Below are 17,270 nucleotides of genomic sequence, written 5' to 3' on the forward strand. Positions count from 1 at the left end.
CTATTTTTTATTACATATTCTTATAGCTGACCTTGGGAGCTTTCTAAAACACTATAATCAAATGTTTTTTGGTGAAATACTTTTCGAGTTATGAAGCTCCAACTTTACAAAATTTTGATAAAAATACAAAATATTTCGTAAAACATTCACTTTCCGATAGTCTTATCTTACATGATCCAACCAGTCAAGGCAAGATCCGAACATGATCCAACCAGTCAAGGCAAGATCCGAGCATGATCCAGCCAGTCAAGGCAAGATCCGAGCATGATCCAGCCAATCAAGGCAAGATTCGAGCATGATCTAGCCAATCAAGGCAAGATCTTCTTTTGTGTACAATTACTTAAAGTGTTCAAAAACTTGGCCATTTACTTGTATGCATAGCTCTAGTCTATGGTGAAAGTCGTCCCTAACTTTTTCAAGAACACCTACATTAATATTTCTGCAAGCCTGTCTGATCCGGTTTTTCATATTTTCAACGGTTGTAGGCTTTTGCGAATAAATTATATCTCTATTGTAGCCCCAGAAATAAAAATCTAGGGGTGTCAAGTCGAATGATCTTGGGAGCCATTCTTGAACTCGGCTGCCCGTACCAATCCACCTATTCGGGAATCTATTGTTTAAATATTGTGTAACAGCTCGAGATCTATGAGCCGGTGCTCCGTCTTGTTGGAACCACATTCGTCTGAGTAAATCATTGTCGACATGTCTCAAGAGGTTGAGCAGGTCATCTTGAAGAAATCTTAGATAGATTGCCGCATTGATTGTCGCATTTCTTCAAAAAAATAAGGACCAACAATAACATCTCCCAGGATGCCTGCCCAAACGTTAATGGACCACTGCCGTTGGAACTCTTGGCTTCTCTACCAATGTGGATTAGCATCTGAATAATAATAGCAGTTATGTCTATTAACGCCTCCTCTATTACAAAACGTGGCTTCATCAGAAAAAAGCGTATCAGCAATGAACCGGGGATTTTGTTGTATTTGATCTCGAACCCAGTTACAAAAACATACACGGCGTTGGTAGTCCCTCTCTTCCAATTGCTGAGTTAGATGAATGTGATATGGGTGAAACTTGTTGAGCTTGAGCACACGATTGGCTGTTGATTTAGATATACCGTATTGCCTCTCAATTTGTCTCGTAGAAATTTGAGGATTCAAAGCAACGGCACCTATAACAGTCAATGATGTGACTTTCGCCGATTTTCGCCGGTTTCTTCTAAGAAAACCCTGTTCAGCTCTGTCGCAGAGTCTTTTTATTACTTTCCTATCAGGATGGCGTCTGTCTGGAAATCTTTCAGCATAAAGCCTTTCTGCTGCCGAGTAATTATTCCTAGCCTCACCCAAAATGCGAATCATGTCCACAATTTCATTTGCTGGATAAGCAGCCATAATTATAAAGAGAAAAAGTGCCAAAAAACCAAAAATTCCTGTCTTATCAAAAAAAAAAGTCAATGGATAATAATATGCGTCTGTCTGAGACTTCGCCAAAATACCGACAGTTGCCCAAGAAATTTGAAACAAGCCTCTTGATATTTGTTTCATTAAAAGAATTGACAATTGCACTTTCACAATTGTTATAGTTCATTGATTATCAGGCAATACAGGATCTCGTCTTGACTGGCTGGATCATGCTCGGATCTTGCCTTGACTGGTTGGATCATGTAAGATAAGACTATCGGAAAGTGAAAGTGTGTTTTACGAAATATTTTGTATTTCTATCAAAATTTTGTAAATTTGGAGCTTTATAACTCGAAAAGTACTTCACCAAAAAACATTTGATTATAGTGTTTTGGGAAGCTCTCGAGGTCAGCTACAAGAATATGTAATAAAAAATAGGGAGTGCCTTCTAAAAAAATTGAGGTAACCTTCACGTGACCTTCAAATGACTCTTCAAGGTCAAATCAATGGTATCATCTTATGGCCTCCTCGAAACCATACAAAACGTGTCTGAACCATTTTTCTCTAAAATCAAAAATAAGAGAGATATTTGGGATGGACAGTTAAAATGGGACACCATGTATACGTCTCTTAACAAATGATTTGTTATTAATGTGACAGAATAACTTATTTATGCTAATAGATTAAAATTAAAAATTAAATTAAATGTCATTTGTTTTGGAAAAAATATTTCACTGCTGCATTTTTGTCAATTTTCATAGCAAAAATAAATATAGACAAATAAAATAATTAGTTTTATTATAATATTTCAATTACGAGTTTATTTAGTTTTACGAATAGATAACGTACATATTGTTACTCAACGGAAACTGCGAGAAGGTGGTGGTCTCTTCCGTCAAAAAATTAATACAAACTTTTTTCAATACATGTCATAAAGTAGATTAAACGAGAAGAAAACGGGATAAGCAGAAAAGGCGATAAGAAATAAGAGAAGGAATAATAGGTATGAGGTAGAAAATATCGAGAAGTCAAGAAAAATAAGGCCGGCAAGAGGGAAACGCGGCGATGACAAGGGAAACATGGTGACGAGCTACTGCGTGTTTTACATATCAAGAGATAAGCATCTCGCGACGCACTGTTTTGTTTTTCGCGCAGCATGTCACGGTCATCTATGCAGTTTTCGATGCGCCGCGGCTTAATATTCCTCGAGCAATCCCAGCAGTAGTCACGTCGCCGTTCCTTCGCTTTTTCATCGCTATTTATCCACATTTTCACCGGTATTTTTCATCTCTTTCTATTCGTATATTCTTTCTCTTCTTTCTTATCTTCTTTTCTACTATTTTCGTTTTCTTCTCGTTTCGTTTTCTCATCATCTCGTTTCCTTTCTCTATCACTTTTTCTATCTTCTTCTCTATCTCTATCTATTCTCTTCTCTATCTTCTTCTCTGTTCTATTCTCTTTTTATTCTTCTTTTCAATTCTATTCTCTTCTCTATCTTATTTTCTTTCGTATCTTTCTTCTATCTTATTAAGGAAACATGCGATGAGTCGCAAACATTAAAGCGCAAATTTGTACAAGGGTGGCTTAACGATGAACGTTATAAACCTTGGATACGTCAAGTGTCCTCGGATAATACCCTCTACCATTGCGCTGTATGCGATAAAAATTTTTCATGCAGCTCAACGCATGTTTCCAAATGCGGATTCTGCGTGTCATAAAAAAAAATTGCGGAAAATATTTCACCGAATACGGAGGTAAATAAGAATGATACAGTCCATCGTTCGGGAAAATTTAAGCCACAATGGCTCGACATAGATAAATTTCATTCGTGGTTACGTGAAGTACCAAATGATGCGCATGCAGCTTCTTGCATTTTCTGCAAAATAAATATGTCTGCTAATTTAGCAAAAATACACCGACACGCAGAATCCAAAATGCATAGAAATCGATCGGGAAAAAATTTAGAAACAAACAGATCGGACAAAAACTTAAATACACCAACTGATGCATCTCTTTTATCGTTTGATGAGCGTAAAAAGGCTGCAGAGATACGATTTGCCGCATTTATTGCAGAAAAAATATACCTCATCAAACTGCAAAAGAGATGCTCAGTTTATTTCAACACATTGGAGAAGATCCCAATGTGTTGAAAAGCATGACTATTAGTCGAATTAAGTGCTAAAAAGTTATTTCGAATGTTTTATATCCGGTAGAGACGGAGCGTGTCGTTAATAACATTCAGAATACTAAGTTTTCCATTTTTATTGACGAGACATCAGATATAACTAATGATAAATGGATGACATTCTTTGTTCGATATGTTGATTCCAACACTTTAGATACTCGGTCGCAATTAGTAAAATTGATTGATATAGATGCAAGAGATTGTAGTGCTGACAAATTATTTAATGCATTTCGATCGGAAATGTATAAACTGCAGATTCCGTTTGAGAATATTCTTGCTCTGTCATGCGATAACGCATCTGTTATGACAGCAAAACATGTATCTTTTAAAAAGAAGCTGGAAGAAAAATGTAAGAATTTAATAACATTTACATGTCCTTGCCACTTCGCAGCATTAGTCGCGTACGCTGCATGCAATAAAATACCCGTGTTTTGTGAAGAATTTCTTAGAAAAATGGCAAGTTTCATTAACAGTAGTCCAAAAACGTTATGCTATTCTCAAAGAATTTTGTGATTGTTTTCAAGATACTAGTCATAAGCTTTTAAAGTTGTGCAATACGCGATGGCTTACACATTAGTCATGTATCGACAGAATACTTGAATCGTGGGACACTTTAAAACACTTTCTTACTGAAATAGTTGTTAGTGAAAAAACGCAATCTGGCGAGTATTTGTTAACTTCAATACAACAGTTCGACATTAAAGCATACTTTTTATTTTTAAAATACATTTTAAATTCTTTTAATGCATTTAATGCGTTTTTCCAAGCTGAAGAAACAAGAATACACTTGCTACACTCAAAATCTGTTAATTTCTTCATGCAAATTTGTAAAAACTTCTTAAAACCTCAACTTTTGCAAATTTTACTTACTGATTATATTTTCTGAACAAGACAATCACAAACCTATTGACGATATTAATTTAGGATCAGAATGCGAGGAATATCTTCTCGGGCTATACAAAGAAGGACATGCAGATGTTATCGCGAATATTCGACAAAACTGAATTTTGAATTTTTATATCACTACTGCCGAAGAAATTAAGAAAAGATTATCTATTCATAATAAATTTTTATATAAATTACAAATTTTTCTACCTCGTATAGCTTTACTTGATGATAACAGAGAAAAATCGTTCCTTGACGTTTCTTTCATCGCGAAAACTTTCACTGGTTTCGATGAAAATGGTTTGAAGGAAGACTGGATTGGAAGGAATATTGGAATTGCATTATATCAAGATTTTACGATTGACAAAAAATTACATCTACCTAAACTAAAGTTTCACTGTATGTGGAAAGAAATTTTAAAACATGAAGCCGATAATATTGCCAAATATCCACATTTTATGTTACTTCTGAATGCTACTAGATCTCTACCAAATTCCAATGCTGATCCGGAAAGATCATTTTCAATATTAACAAATTTAAAAACAAACAATCGAAATAGACTAAGTTCGACGACAGTCAATGCAACTTGCGTTTTTAAGTCTGCGTTGAAGACGAGGAGAGAAACAGCGTTAGACATGAGAATAAATGAAAATTATTTCTGTCTCATGTCGACGGAAAAATTATATGCACCCGCTGTCAAAAAGTCTAAAAGCTTTTACAATTACCTCGCGCCGCCGCGGGCCGCCGCTTGCCGCTGCACGCCGTCGCCTACGTCATACTGCTCGGAGACCAAAGTTTGCATCGCTGGCACAGAGATTTGCATAATAGGCCTGTTCTTTTTCATTACATTACTGCACTGGTGCAATAGATTAAAGTGAGAAAACATATATGTGTCTCACTTTAACTTATTGCACCAGTTCAGCAGTGCAGCGAAAAGGAACAGGCTTAATGGCTCTCGCGATATGCAATATGCGACGCGCGATATTCAAGTTGCGTTCCAAAACTGTAAACTCTACTCTACTCAAAGAGTAGAGTGACTGCATTCAATGGAACAAAGTAATCAGTAAGTACTTTGTGATTATTGTCTATAACTGGAGAATTCTTTTAGATTATTGATAGACCCAGAAGTATTTACCAATCAGAAGCGAGAATCACTAAGCGCTCACTGATCAATTTCTTCCGCTGAACGTAGCCAATCATAAACAAATCCCCTGAAACACCACTTTAAATAGAGCCAAGCTCTTTTTCTCATTACGCCGAAATTACGCCAAGCGCCAAAATAAAAATTTAATGCGCAAACTCAGCATGTCAAAGAGACCTATGTGAAGTTAGCACTCGACTTTTAATAAAAAAAATTTTGTTTGCACAAAATTACGTCAAATCGTTTGTAGAAATATGTAGTGAAAGACTTTTCGTTTGTAGTAAAAAATTAAACAAGTTACGAAGGGTTGAAAAAATGGTCAGCCCCTCAAAATGGGGGGCTGACTTAAAACCAGACTTAATCGAAGCCAAATCGTTTGTAGAAATATGTAGTAAAAGAATTTTCATTTGTAGTTGCCCAGGAAAAAAGTTACAACCCCTTATGTAACCAGCGTAGCATTTTTGACAGTTTCAGGGGAGCTGCATTCTAAACCGACTAATCGAAGCCAAATAATGCGTAGAGGTTTGTAGTGAAGTAATTTTCGTTTGAAGTTGTCTAGAATAGAAATGGCAGCAATTTTTGTAATAAGGGTGGGTGTATCTTCAACCCCATCGGGGGAGCTGCGTTCTAAACCGACTAAATCGAAGTCAAACAATGTGTAGAGGTTTGTAGTGAAGGAATTTTCGTTTGTAGTTGTCTAGAATAGAAATGGCAGCAAGTTTTGTAAGAAGGGTGGGTGTATTTACAACCCTATCGGGGGGGCTGCGTTCTAAACCGACTAAATCGAAGCCACGTAATGCGTTGACGTTTGCTGTGAAGGAATTTTCGTTTGTAGTTGTCCAAAAAAAGTTGCAACACTCTGCGTACCAGAAGTTTTAATCTTTGTCTCCTCATGATGGACTGCTTTTTGAACCGTGAAAACCGATGCCAAAAATGTTTTTTAAAATATATACTTAAGAAATTGTTAACATGGGTGCCTTTTGGGGAGGTGGGCCCGAATCAGGTTCCCCACCTCCTCTTCTCCTCCCTATACAATCACTCGGGAGAGCGGGAGGTCTCCCTCCCGCTCCCCTCCGAGTGGCGGAGTCTGGCCCGAGGTGGCCGAGGGAGCCGCCGGCCCGTGTAGGCCAACGGCCTCTCCTCGTCCGATGCCACCTCGGGCCCGCTGTTAATACCTTCCCCCCAGGGGAGCGCCGGCCCCGCCGTCCTCTGCGACGGCGTTTGCCGGGCCGGCGCCTCCATTCGGCGGCCTCCTTCTGGGAGATTACCTTCCCGCAGAAGGAGGCCGCCGCGTTCAACGCCCTCTCGCTCCCGCACATGGCTCGCACCAGGTGCGGGAGAGAGAGCTCCCCGTCGCGGCAATCCACTCGCCCCGAGCAGGACCCGGCGCTGCTCATCCCATGCTGCACAGGCAGCTAGGGTATGCAGCGCCGTGTCCTCTTGCTCGGGGCAGTGGTGGCACCGAGCGGTGGGCTCCTTCCTTATCCGGTGCAGGTATCTCCCGAAGCACCCATGCCCGGTCAACACCTGCACCAGACGGAAGGACATTCCACGCCCCCCTGTTTGTCATTTCTGACAGACAGGGGCGGACAGTCTCGGCCGTTGCGAGACCGGACCCTCGCGGGTCAGCTAGCCAGCCTTCCCACCGCTCCAGGGTCCGGTCTCTGGCCTGGGTCATCAGGGCCTTCAGGCCCCTGGCTGTCAGCTCTCCCCCCTCGCGGAGCTCCTTTACCCGCCAGCAGAGGATTCTCCTCTCCTCGGCCAGGAGCTCCACAGGGGGGGAGCCGGCCAGGGTGGTCGCCGCCATGTATGACACGGTGCGGAATCCCCGGATCGCCCTGATCATAAGGGGCCTAAGAGCCTGCCTCATCTGCCGCTTGCCCACCGCGGTGGCCAGCAGCTGAGGAGCCCAGATAGGCGCCCCGTACAGGGCGACCGAGAGAACCGCATCGACATACAGGCGGTGAGCCTGCCATCCTAGGCCCCCTTGGGCACGCATCAGCCTAGCCACGGCCAGTCCGGCTTTACGCACCCTGGGGGCCAGCTGCTTGAAATGTGGCCCGAATGACCACCGGCTGTCCAACGTCAGGCCGAGATATATCATCGTCGGCCCGACGCGGACGTGGACGCCATCGACTAGGACCCGGGTCTCCGGCGGTGCCTGACGCCGGCCGTGAAAAAACACAGCCTGAGTCTTCTGGGGCGCCACCTTGAGACCCAGGTCTCCGATGTTTCCCACCACCGATGCCACTGTCACCTCCGCGCGGAAGCGGGCCTCCTCCCAGTTCCCCCTTTCGGCCACCACTAACGTGTCGTCTGCGTAGCAGACGACGTGGCAGCCGTCGGGGAGCGGAGTGCGAAGGACCCGGTCGAAGCCGATGTCCCATAGCAGGGGGCCGAGCACCGACCCCTGCGGGACACCGCGCTCCATAGTGCGCCAGCCTTCCTTGGTGAAGGCGAGGTCTGTGTCCCCGAAGTAGGCGGACATTATCCGCCGGAGATAGACGGGCACCTCGAAGTGCTCGAGGGCCCGTCCTATCTCCGGCCAGGGCAGGGTGTTGAAGGCATTGGAAATGTCTAGTGACACTGCCAGCAACACCCCGCCCCTTATCTCCACGACCGCCCGGGTCAGGTTCCGGACCCACTGAATAGCATCCAGCGTGGATCGTCCGGGCCTGAACCCGTATTGGCGGTCGTGGAGGTCCAGCCCACTCGAGGACATGTGCTGGACGAAGCGGTCCGCGATGATGCGCTCCAGCATCTTGCCCGCCTCGTCCAGCAGGCAGATCGGCCTGTAGGCTGACGCACTACCGGGCTCCTTGCCCTCCTTCGGGAGGAGGGCCAACTTGGCCTTCCTCCACTCTGGGGGGAAGACCCCTCCCTGAGGCATCCTGTCATGACCCCGCAGGTGGCTGCGGACAGGTCCCCTTCGGCCAACGCGAGAGCCCAAGCGCGGCCCGGAATCGCATCGGGGCCAGAGGCTTTGCCCTTACCTCCGAGCTTTCTCCAGGCCTTGACGAGCTCCTCTGGAGTGACCTCCAGGCCCTCGTCTCAGTCTCCCTCCCCCATCTCTGGGGAAGGGATCACCGGGGGCCCCCTTCCGCCCTCGGGAAGAGGGCGTCCAGAAGCCCCTCGAGGGCCTGGGGGTCCAACGTCTCCGTCTGTGGGGGCGCCCAAGGACGGATCTTCCCTATCGTCCTCTTGTATGGGCGCCCCCACGGATCGTCATCCAGGGAGCTCACCAATTGCTCTCAGGCTTCCCGCTAGGCCTCTTTTATGGCTTTTTTGAGGACTACCCTGGCAGCAAAGTAGTCCTCCTTTACCCTTGTGGCATCCCCGTCTTGTCGCCGGACGCGCGTGTACGCCCTTCTGGCGCGGTCGGAGGCACTGCGGAGTACCGCAATGTCCTCCGACCACCAATACGCCGCTCGGCGCCGACGGGGGTGGGAACGGGGCATCGCGGCGTCGCATGCTGACGCCACTATCCCCGTTATCTCCCTAGCCCCTTCCAGGGGGCCGGGGTCCCACTCACCTGGCTCTATGTCCACAAGGTGGCCACAAGGACAGCAGCCTGGAACCTGTCCACGTCAAGTCGACTAAGGGCCCATCTTTTGGGGAGAGGAAAGTTCCTCTCCCCTGGGCGACGAGCCGACACCTGCTTCGGTTTGGGGAGGCGGAGGGCCCAGACTATATATCTGTGGTCAGATAACGTCTCTCCCTCCGCCTCCACCCTCTATTCAGAGATCAACCTAGCGGCCGAGAGGGAGGCCCAGGTCAAATCAATGACCGATGACCCCCCCTCCCGGCCTTATACAGGTGCCGGTGGACCCTCTGTTGACCAACAGAAGACCCAATCCCGCCGCCCAGCCGATGACCGCCTCGTCCCTTGGATCCCGCTGCCGGGGACTGCAAGAAATCCATTATTTTTGCATGAAATTGAAGGCTTTAATTACCATAGTTAGAATGATCCGATTTAGATCAAATATGCGCCGTTTTGTTCGATTTTTGCTTGTTGCCATTTTGAAGGTAATTTCATTATGCCTCTCTCATAGAAGCCCTCGTCCCTATTGGCAAAAAATTGAGACAGTCGATTTTCACAAGCCTCTCTTGAAGCGAATTTTTCACCAGCAAAATTGTTCGCCATGGACAGGAACAGATGGTAATCACTCGGTGCTAGGTCCGGACTATAAGGTGGATGCATAAGAACCTCCCAACCAAGCTCCCGAAGCTTCTGGCGAGTTACTATCGATGTGTGTGGCCTGGCGTTGTCCTGATAGAACACAATTCCTCTCCTATTGGCCAAAGCTGGCCGCTTCTGGGCGATTGCTTCCTTCAGACGGTCCAATTGTTGACAGTATAGTTCCGAGTTAAGAGTTTTGCCGTAGGGGAGCAGCTCATAGTAGATAATTCCTTGCCAATCCCACCAAACACACAGCAAAACCTTCCTGGCCGTCAATCCTGACTTGGCCACCGTTTCCGCCGGCTCACCGCGATTCGACCACGACCGTTTTCGCTTGACGTTGTCGTAAGTGATCCACTTTTCATCACCAGTGACCAACCGCTTCAGAAACCGATTTTGTTGCGATTCAACAGCGATTCACAGATGGAAATTCGGTCCATGAGGTTTTTTTTCGTTAATTCGTGTGGCACCCATACATCGAGCTTCTTTTTGTATCCAGCCTTATTCAAATGGTTCCAAACGGTTTTTTGTGCAATCTTTAGCTCTTGGGCAATCGAAACAGTGCTTACATGACGGTCGGACTCGACAATGTCCATGATTTTATCGATATTTTCGACAATTGGCCTTCCAGTGCGTGGTGCATCTTTGACATCGAAATTACCGGAACGGAATCGACGAAACCAAAATTGCGCGTGATTGGCTGTTACAGTATCAGGACCATAAACACTATTCACATTTTCAGCCGCCTGGCTTGCGTTTTCGCCTTTATCGAAGAAAAACTGTAAAATATAGCGTATTTTCTCTTTACTAGTGTCCATCTTTGACGCGCGCTCAAACAAAACTGAGTCAACTAATCACAAAACTGTCAAAAAAGTTTTTTTAGTACGAAATCTCATCTTTCTAACGCCATCTAGTGGAACCCGATCGGACTTATACAACGCGAGATACAGATAACTAAAGCCATCTATTGGAAAAATAATGGATTTCTTTTTACTACACCTGATATCTCCACTTAGAGACAACGTACACAAAAAGCACAAGAACACTTTTCTTCCTATTTTTTAAGGCTGAATCGATTGGAACTAAGGAAACGTCGATCGGTTCAGCCATTTCTGAGATATGAATATCTCACCTCGTTTCAACTCGCAGTTTCGCGTAATAATAGGCACTACCGTGCCTCTTGATAATTATGTGCAAATTATGATAGAATTATTCAAATATATATATTATTCATTTCTTAGATGATTAGTCAGTTTGGCAAACATTTATGTGCGTGCCATTCAATACAAAAGATAAAGGGAAAATTTGCATTACTTCATAACCTACGGAGATGAAAAATTTGAAAACGGTTCGCATGCAGGAAAGCATCCGTGATTAATAACGATGCTTCGCACAGATGGTATCGAAGAGATGAGAAGAAAACAGAAGAAGGAACTTTCCATAGAATTCAATGCATTGTAAGAATATTCTTTGCATATAAATAATGTTTATAATGCATTTTTCGCCGTCATTATGCCATTATCGTCATTATCCTATAATACATATCGTGAAATGAGGTCATAGATGCAAGTGTTACCTTAGATCGTAAGACCGCAGACGAATACTCTCACGGAAATTCGCAGCCACTTAACTGATGCGTGCTTCATTTGTTACGAGGAAGTACCTTATTATAGCTCGCGTTGATAAATATTCATGCAGGTGTGACTATATCGGCGTATAAACTGTGCCTGTCGTAAAGTGTTCTTATAAATTCTCTGCGAACATGACAATTTAGTTTCATTGACACTCAGTCTGTGTTAAGTTTGAATCGAGTGCTCAGCAAGATATATCTACGTACATGAACACGCAAACAAATGTACATATTCTAAAGTAAGCTATCGCACGATTTTTACGTAATTGCGTATTTAAGTATGAAAAACATACGTTTTTTAAGATCAACCTAGAGAGAGTTGTAAAGATAGAGCTCAAGAAGTAAAATGTCAAACATTTCGACATTATTATTATTATTATGCATCTGTATTATTTTTATCAACGCGGTGCAATTCGAAACAGTTTACGAATGGAAATACTTCGATTATGAATGGGAAAACGCCAGTCACAAGGAAGCAGCAATCGCATCGGGCGATTACAATTACACAAGGCCCCTGGTTATCGATACCGACGTTTCGAAAGGTGACAGCCATACATAATTGTTTGATAATTTTATTTTACATTTTGCATAAAAGTATTTCAGCAGGATTGTACTTAAGTTAAAAATATTTAATAATTTGCGGCAATTTTATACATATGATAACTTTGCTCGAACTAGACGGAAGGGTCTTTATAACTATCATAAGAACTGACGGCGTTCCGTCGAGTTTGAACACTGTTGGTCGACATCATGGCCCGAGTGGTCCTCTCCTACGGCCATACCCCAATTGGAAATGGACTAAAAGAGGCGATTGCAACGGGATTACTAGTGTTTATAGAGTTGCGGTAAGCGCATTAGGACTCCAATTAGCGATTGCTTTTCGCAATTATTTTTCAACATTATGTCCCATGTCTATATGTACGCAACATTAATATTGCATGAACTTCGTTTTAAATTTATTGTGATACAAATAACTTCTTGTCGCAGATCGATCCTTGCAACAGATTATGGGTCTTAGACAATGGTAAAATCGGACAAAAAGTAGTGTGTTCCGCACAGCTGCTCGTTTTCGATCTCAGTACAGATAAATTAATTAAAAGAATAAAAATACCGGATCATCTCGCACAAAATTCCGAGACGAAAGTCGGCAAACTGATTACTCCAATTGTCGAGACACACGGACTCCATTGTACAGATGTAACGGTAAGTGTGCTAAATAATCACTCGCCGTAATACTGAACTTCAACGAAGAGAATTCAAAGTTTATGCCCGTTGAAATATTTAGCATCGAGATCATGAATAAAGTAAAATTGATCATAAGTTTTTCGTAATTTGAGGGTCTTTTGTTAGGTGTACATGGCGGACGTCACAGGATACGGGCTTGTAATCTATGACCGTGGGCAAATGTGGAGACTGGAGTCGAAAGAATTTCGTGCAGATCCAGCTGTTTCAAATTACACTATTATGGGCGAAAGTTTTACACTGCAGGACGGCCTTCTGGGAATGGCGAAGCATCCGGATGTGCCCGTTCTCTATTTCAGACCCATGTCTTCTCATAATATGCACAGTGCGAGCACTACTGATCTGAAAAGATCGCGATATGGCTTTAAAGTGCGCTACCGCACGATACGAGATGTTATTCCTAGCCAGGCCGCAGCTATGGCTATATCGTCCGGTGGTATATTATTCTTTGGTTTACCCACGGAAGTATCCTTAGCATGTTGGAACACCTGCAAGCCGCTCGATAAAAACAGCTTGGTCAGTCTAACTTGTAAATAAAATTCGATAAAATCCGATTCGAAAGTTACATACGCATGTAACATGTATCATCTGTATCCATCTGCTCACCTAGTTTAAGTTTCTTTTCCTAAATATTTCTAGCGAGAGATATTGAAAAATATGAAAAATTAACATGATCTACTTTGATTCGCAGGGTATCGTCGCTCACGATCAGGAGAGGTTCCAATTCGTTAGCGGCATTAAAATAATACCAGAATGTATCACAGGTGCAAATGAAGAAGTTTGGTTAGTGACTGATCGTATACAGAAATATATGGCTGGTACGACGAATTTTACAGAAATAAATTTCCGTGTTATGAGAGCGGATGTCGCTCAGTTGATAGCTGATACTGTTTGTGACTCACCGTAACAATAAAGACTATTATAGGTACAAAATAAAAATTTAATAAATTTACTTTTAACATGAAAGAATAATTGATTTGATCAGGGAAAACCTCTTAGAAAAGTATTTAAACTCATAAATATTTCAAAAATTAAATTAATTAACGTTAAACTTACTAATGTACTTGTTTACACAATTTACGCATGAGGAAAAGCCTTTTTCTGCTGGTTGATAAAACTAGATACTTCTTGATATCTACGTCGAAGGAATTTTAATTTTTAAATTCGTTACAAGCGCTCGGTCATTCGCATGTAATAGATAAATTGCGATATTTAAATCATTGACAGGTAATATGTACGCTTAGTATATGCGTTTAAGGCATAAGTGCGTTTTAGGAGAAAGTTGCTTCGAAGAAAATCTAGTATTACGCAAAAATTGCGTCATAGGCACAAAAATTGCGTCTAATATCGGAGTGTCTATTTATCGCTTCTAGCGGGTTTATATCTAACAAGTTTTTAAAAAACGCTGTGATGTGTTACGACGTGCCGAACAATCGAATATTAAATTAAATTTGACTTGCAACGAGAAATATATAATCCAGTAAAAAATTATTTATATTCAGCGTAATATGTCATTTTAAAAATATTTCCAAACTTCTAATATTGGAAAAATTGGAAAATATCGAATAAACGTTATGTAAAATAAACATTTAATTCTTACCTACATGCAGAAAAATATTTAACACATAGATATTAGAAACAACCTAACCAATGTAAGAGTCAGTAACAGTTGAAATCTTTCCAAGAATATAAAATATGTTGTTATATATAATATATAATGTGTATATATATATAATATTAAAAAACTGCTCTCACAAGATGAATTCTATACACAAATTGTATGCAACATCTTTTCCCCGATAAAAAATTGTGTGTAGAACATACATTTTCTCAATTGTTCAACATGCAATAAGAGATTGTAAAAGAAAATCTTGCCAAAGCTGCAGCTTATTAAAAACCATGCACAGCTAACGTGCGATAACATCAGCACAAAATATCGTTTTCTAGTTATATAATCATTAAGACGTTATAGATTAGAGAGAGAAAGCAAACGAGCGAGCACTCTATCAATAGGTAAGTGTAATATCTTATTCGGGCTGTATTCCGATATTCATTGCTAGTATTGAAAGTTTATAGTATACTTAATTACAAGTAAAAATGATTACATGTAAAATTTATTATAACAACCTTTTTAAACAAAAAGGTAAAAAAGGATGTATATACATAAAAGTCTAATTAAATATAAAACATTACATCGTATATATAGACAGAGAATTTACAAGTACATTTTATTATAATTTTATTATAATTTTATTATAATAAAAATGCTGTCATGTATGTATTAAACAAGTTGTAGTCCGATATAGTTTTTAGTGCAGCCGCGCCAAGATTTTTTGTATTAAATATTTTTTATTGCATTGTTATAATAATTAATTTGTTATAATAACAAGTAAAAAAAACTCTCTCTTATAACTTAGTGTTCTAATAAATAATGATAAATTTTGTAAAAATTAATGTTATTGACGTCTTTTGTAGTTAGTTCTTCTCGAATTTTCTTGAATAATAATAACCTTTAAAAAGATATCTTTTTAAAATATTGGTGTGTTCCGCACAGCTGCTCGTTCGAAACGAGATCGAAAAATATTGGACACTATTAATAAACGTTTTAAATTTTTATAACACGATATAATATTTACTTGTAAAAATTTATGTTATGTACATTATAATAACAAGTAAAATAATCATATAACTCAGTGTTCTAATAAATATCATTTTTACTTGTAAAAACTTATGTTATGTACATAATAAATATATATCTTAGAAAAAGGAAATAATTTGAATTTGAGATTTCTAAAAATATTAAGTTATTACAAGTAAAAATGATATTTATTAGAACACTGAGTTATATGATTATTTTACTTGTTATTATAATGTACATAACATAAGTTTTTACAAGTAAACATTATATCGTGTTATAAAAATTTAACACGTTTATTAATAGTGTCCAATATTTTAAAAAGATATCTTTTTAAAGGTTATTATTATTCAAGAAAATTCGAGAATGATTCCTCAGTTGACGTTACTGTCTTAATATATCACTTCTTTTGTATAAGTTTTACTTGTAAAAACTTATGTTATGTACACATATATATTTAAAAAAAAATAATTTGAATTTGAAATTTCTAAAAATAGCATAATACGTGTTGCACTTGTACTTGGCGCCTTTTTTACCTTTTTGTTCAAAAAGGTTATTATAATAAATTTTACATGTAATCATTTTTAATTGTAATTAAGTATACTATAAACTTTCAATACTAGCAATGAATATCGGAATACAGCCTGAATAAGATATTACACTTACCTATTGATAGAGTGCTCGCTCGTTTGCTCTCTCTCTCTCTCTCTCTCTCTCTCTCTCTCTCTCTTTCTCTTTCCCTTTCTCTCTCTCCCCTCTCCCTCTCTCTCTCTCTCTCTCTCTCTCTCTTTCTCTCTAATTGCGAAGGTCAGTTTTTAAAGTTTTAACGTAATACAATATATATATACTTTTTTTTCTAATAGTGTACGTTGCGTTGTTCGTATTGGTTCTTTTGTCTTGCTAATACCATCATGGAGCTCCAATTTTTTATTTATTCTGCGAATATAGCATTGGTACTGTCCGGGTAAGTAATTTACAGCTCCTACGAGTTTGAATGTTTCATTTTGTATTTTTATATCTGTTGATAATGTAGCAAGTGTTAATATTGTAGCACATGCTTCATTGGCGCGAAAAATTTTTTGCTCATCTTTCCATTCTAAAGCTTCAATGTCGATAAAAACATGATTGCCGGTTTTATACGTGTAAGTAAGGTTTTTACCTTTGCATCGAAAGCAGTTTTTAACAGTTTTGACGAAATGTTATTCTACTGCTTTTTGCAAGACTTGCATGTCTTCAGTGCATATCGGCTGTATATCAATGCTTATTACGGGATCAACTGTAACTTTTCGGTAATGACAATCCTCACAATTTTTCTCCTATATCATGGAAAGCTCGTTTTTTAACAATTTTTGTATTAACACACCTATATTCATTTCACAATCTAATTCTCCATTTTTACAAATACGAACTGTAATAGGATATTTGCTCTCATCGTATATATTTTATTAGCTATATGGGACTGACATATATTTTTAGTCAAGTCGAAAACGACATTTTTTTTCTGATTGACATAATCGTTGTACGATACTCAATCGTGATAAGCAGTAATAATGCACTGCAATGCTGAATCAAAGAGACAGGTATTTCTTATTTTTAGATGCCCTCTATTTATTTTAATGAGTGGTAAACTATTGTTATCAAAGCCGAACTATTGTTATCAAACTATTGTTACCATTGATCAACAAAGGTAACTTTGTCTGTATACGTGGTCGCTTATGCATATTTTCTATATCTGCACATGGTGTTAGATATTTTCCACGTTTGGTAGTAATTTTATTAATTCCTCTTCACCCCTCCTTTTCGTTCAGGTAATCTTTACTTTCAAGTTCAGCTGATACAGATGGCGGCGCCGTTTGTTCTTCAGCAACAGAGTCTTCCTTTCTCGAGAGGATTTTATCGTCAGCATTGTTCAGATAATCATCAGTTTCAAGTTCAGTTGCATGTTTAACCGGTGACGTTTGATCCTTAGTAA

General features: G+C 40.3%; 1 protein-coding gene across 2 annotated transcripts; it reads left to right on the plus strand.

The window, feature by feature from the left end:
- The first annotated feature begins 11,544 nt into the window (after positions 1 to 11,544).
- LOC105186193 (major royal jelly protein 1) lies at positions 11,545 to 14,177 on the plus strand. Of its 2 annotated transcripts, none has more exons than XM_011146235.3 (6): positions 11,545 to 11,646; positions 11,725 to 11,963; positions 12,100 to 12,266; positions 12,409 to 12,624; positions 12,772 to 13,179; positions 13,355 to 14,177. In XM_011146235.3, the coding sequence occupies exons 2-6, from the start codon at positions 11,768 to 11,770 to the stop codon at positions 13,568 to 13,570; spliced, it is 1,203 nt and encodes a 400-aa protein (XP_011144537.1). In that variant the 5' UTR covers positions 11,545 to 11,646; positions 11,725 to 11,767; the 3' UTR covers positions 13,571 to 14,177. The 2 variants fall into 2 exon arrangements, with proteins under 2 accessions (XP_011144537.1, XP_025162821.1); XM_025307036.1 differs by having other exon boundaries at positions 11,575 to 11,660.
- Positions 14,178 to 17,270: the final 3,093 nt, after the last annotated feature.

Source organism: Harpegnathos saltator, unplaced genomic scaffold, assembly GCF_003227715.2.
Source record: "Harpegnathos saltator strain DR-91 unplaced genomic scaffold, Hsal_v8.6 scaffold828, whole genome shotgun sequence".
Taxonomy (NCBI): Eukaryota; Metazoa; Arthropoda; class Insecta; order Hymenoptera; family Formicidae; genus Harpegnathos; species Harpegnathos saltator.

What these genes read in the sequence shown, in the direction of transcription:
- LOC105186193 (XM_011146235.3), top strand. Translation starts at nt 11,768, where the DNA reads ATGTCAAACATTTCGACATTATTATTATTATTATGCATCTGTATTATT. An exon ending in CTAGTGTTTATAGAGTTGCG is followed by an intron (nt 12,267 to 12,408) that starts GTAAGCGCATTA and finishes TTCTTGTCGCAG; the next exon opens with ATCGATCCTTGCAACAGATT. An exon ending in TCCATTGTACAGATGTAACG is followed by an intron (nt 12,625 to 12,771) that starts GTAAGTGTGCTA and finishes GTCTTTTGTTAG; the next exon opens with GTGTACATGGCGGACGTCAC.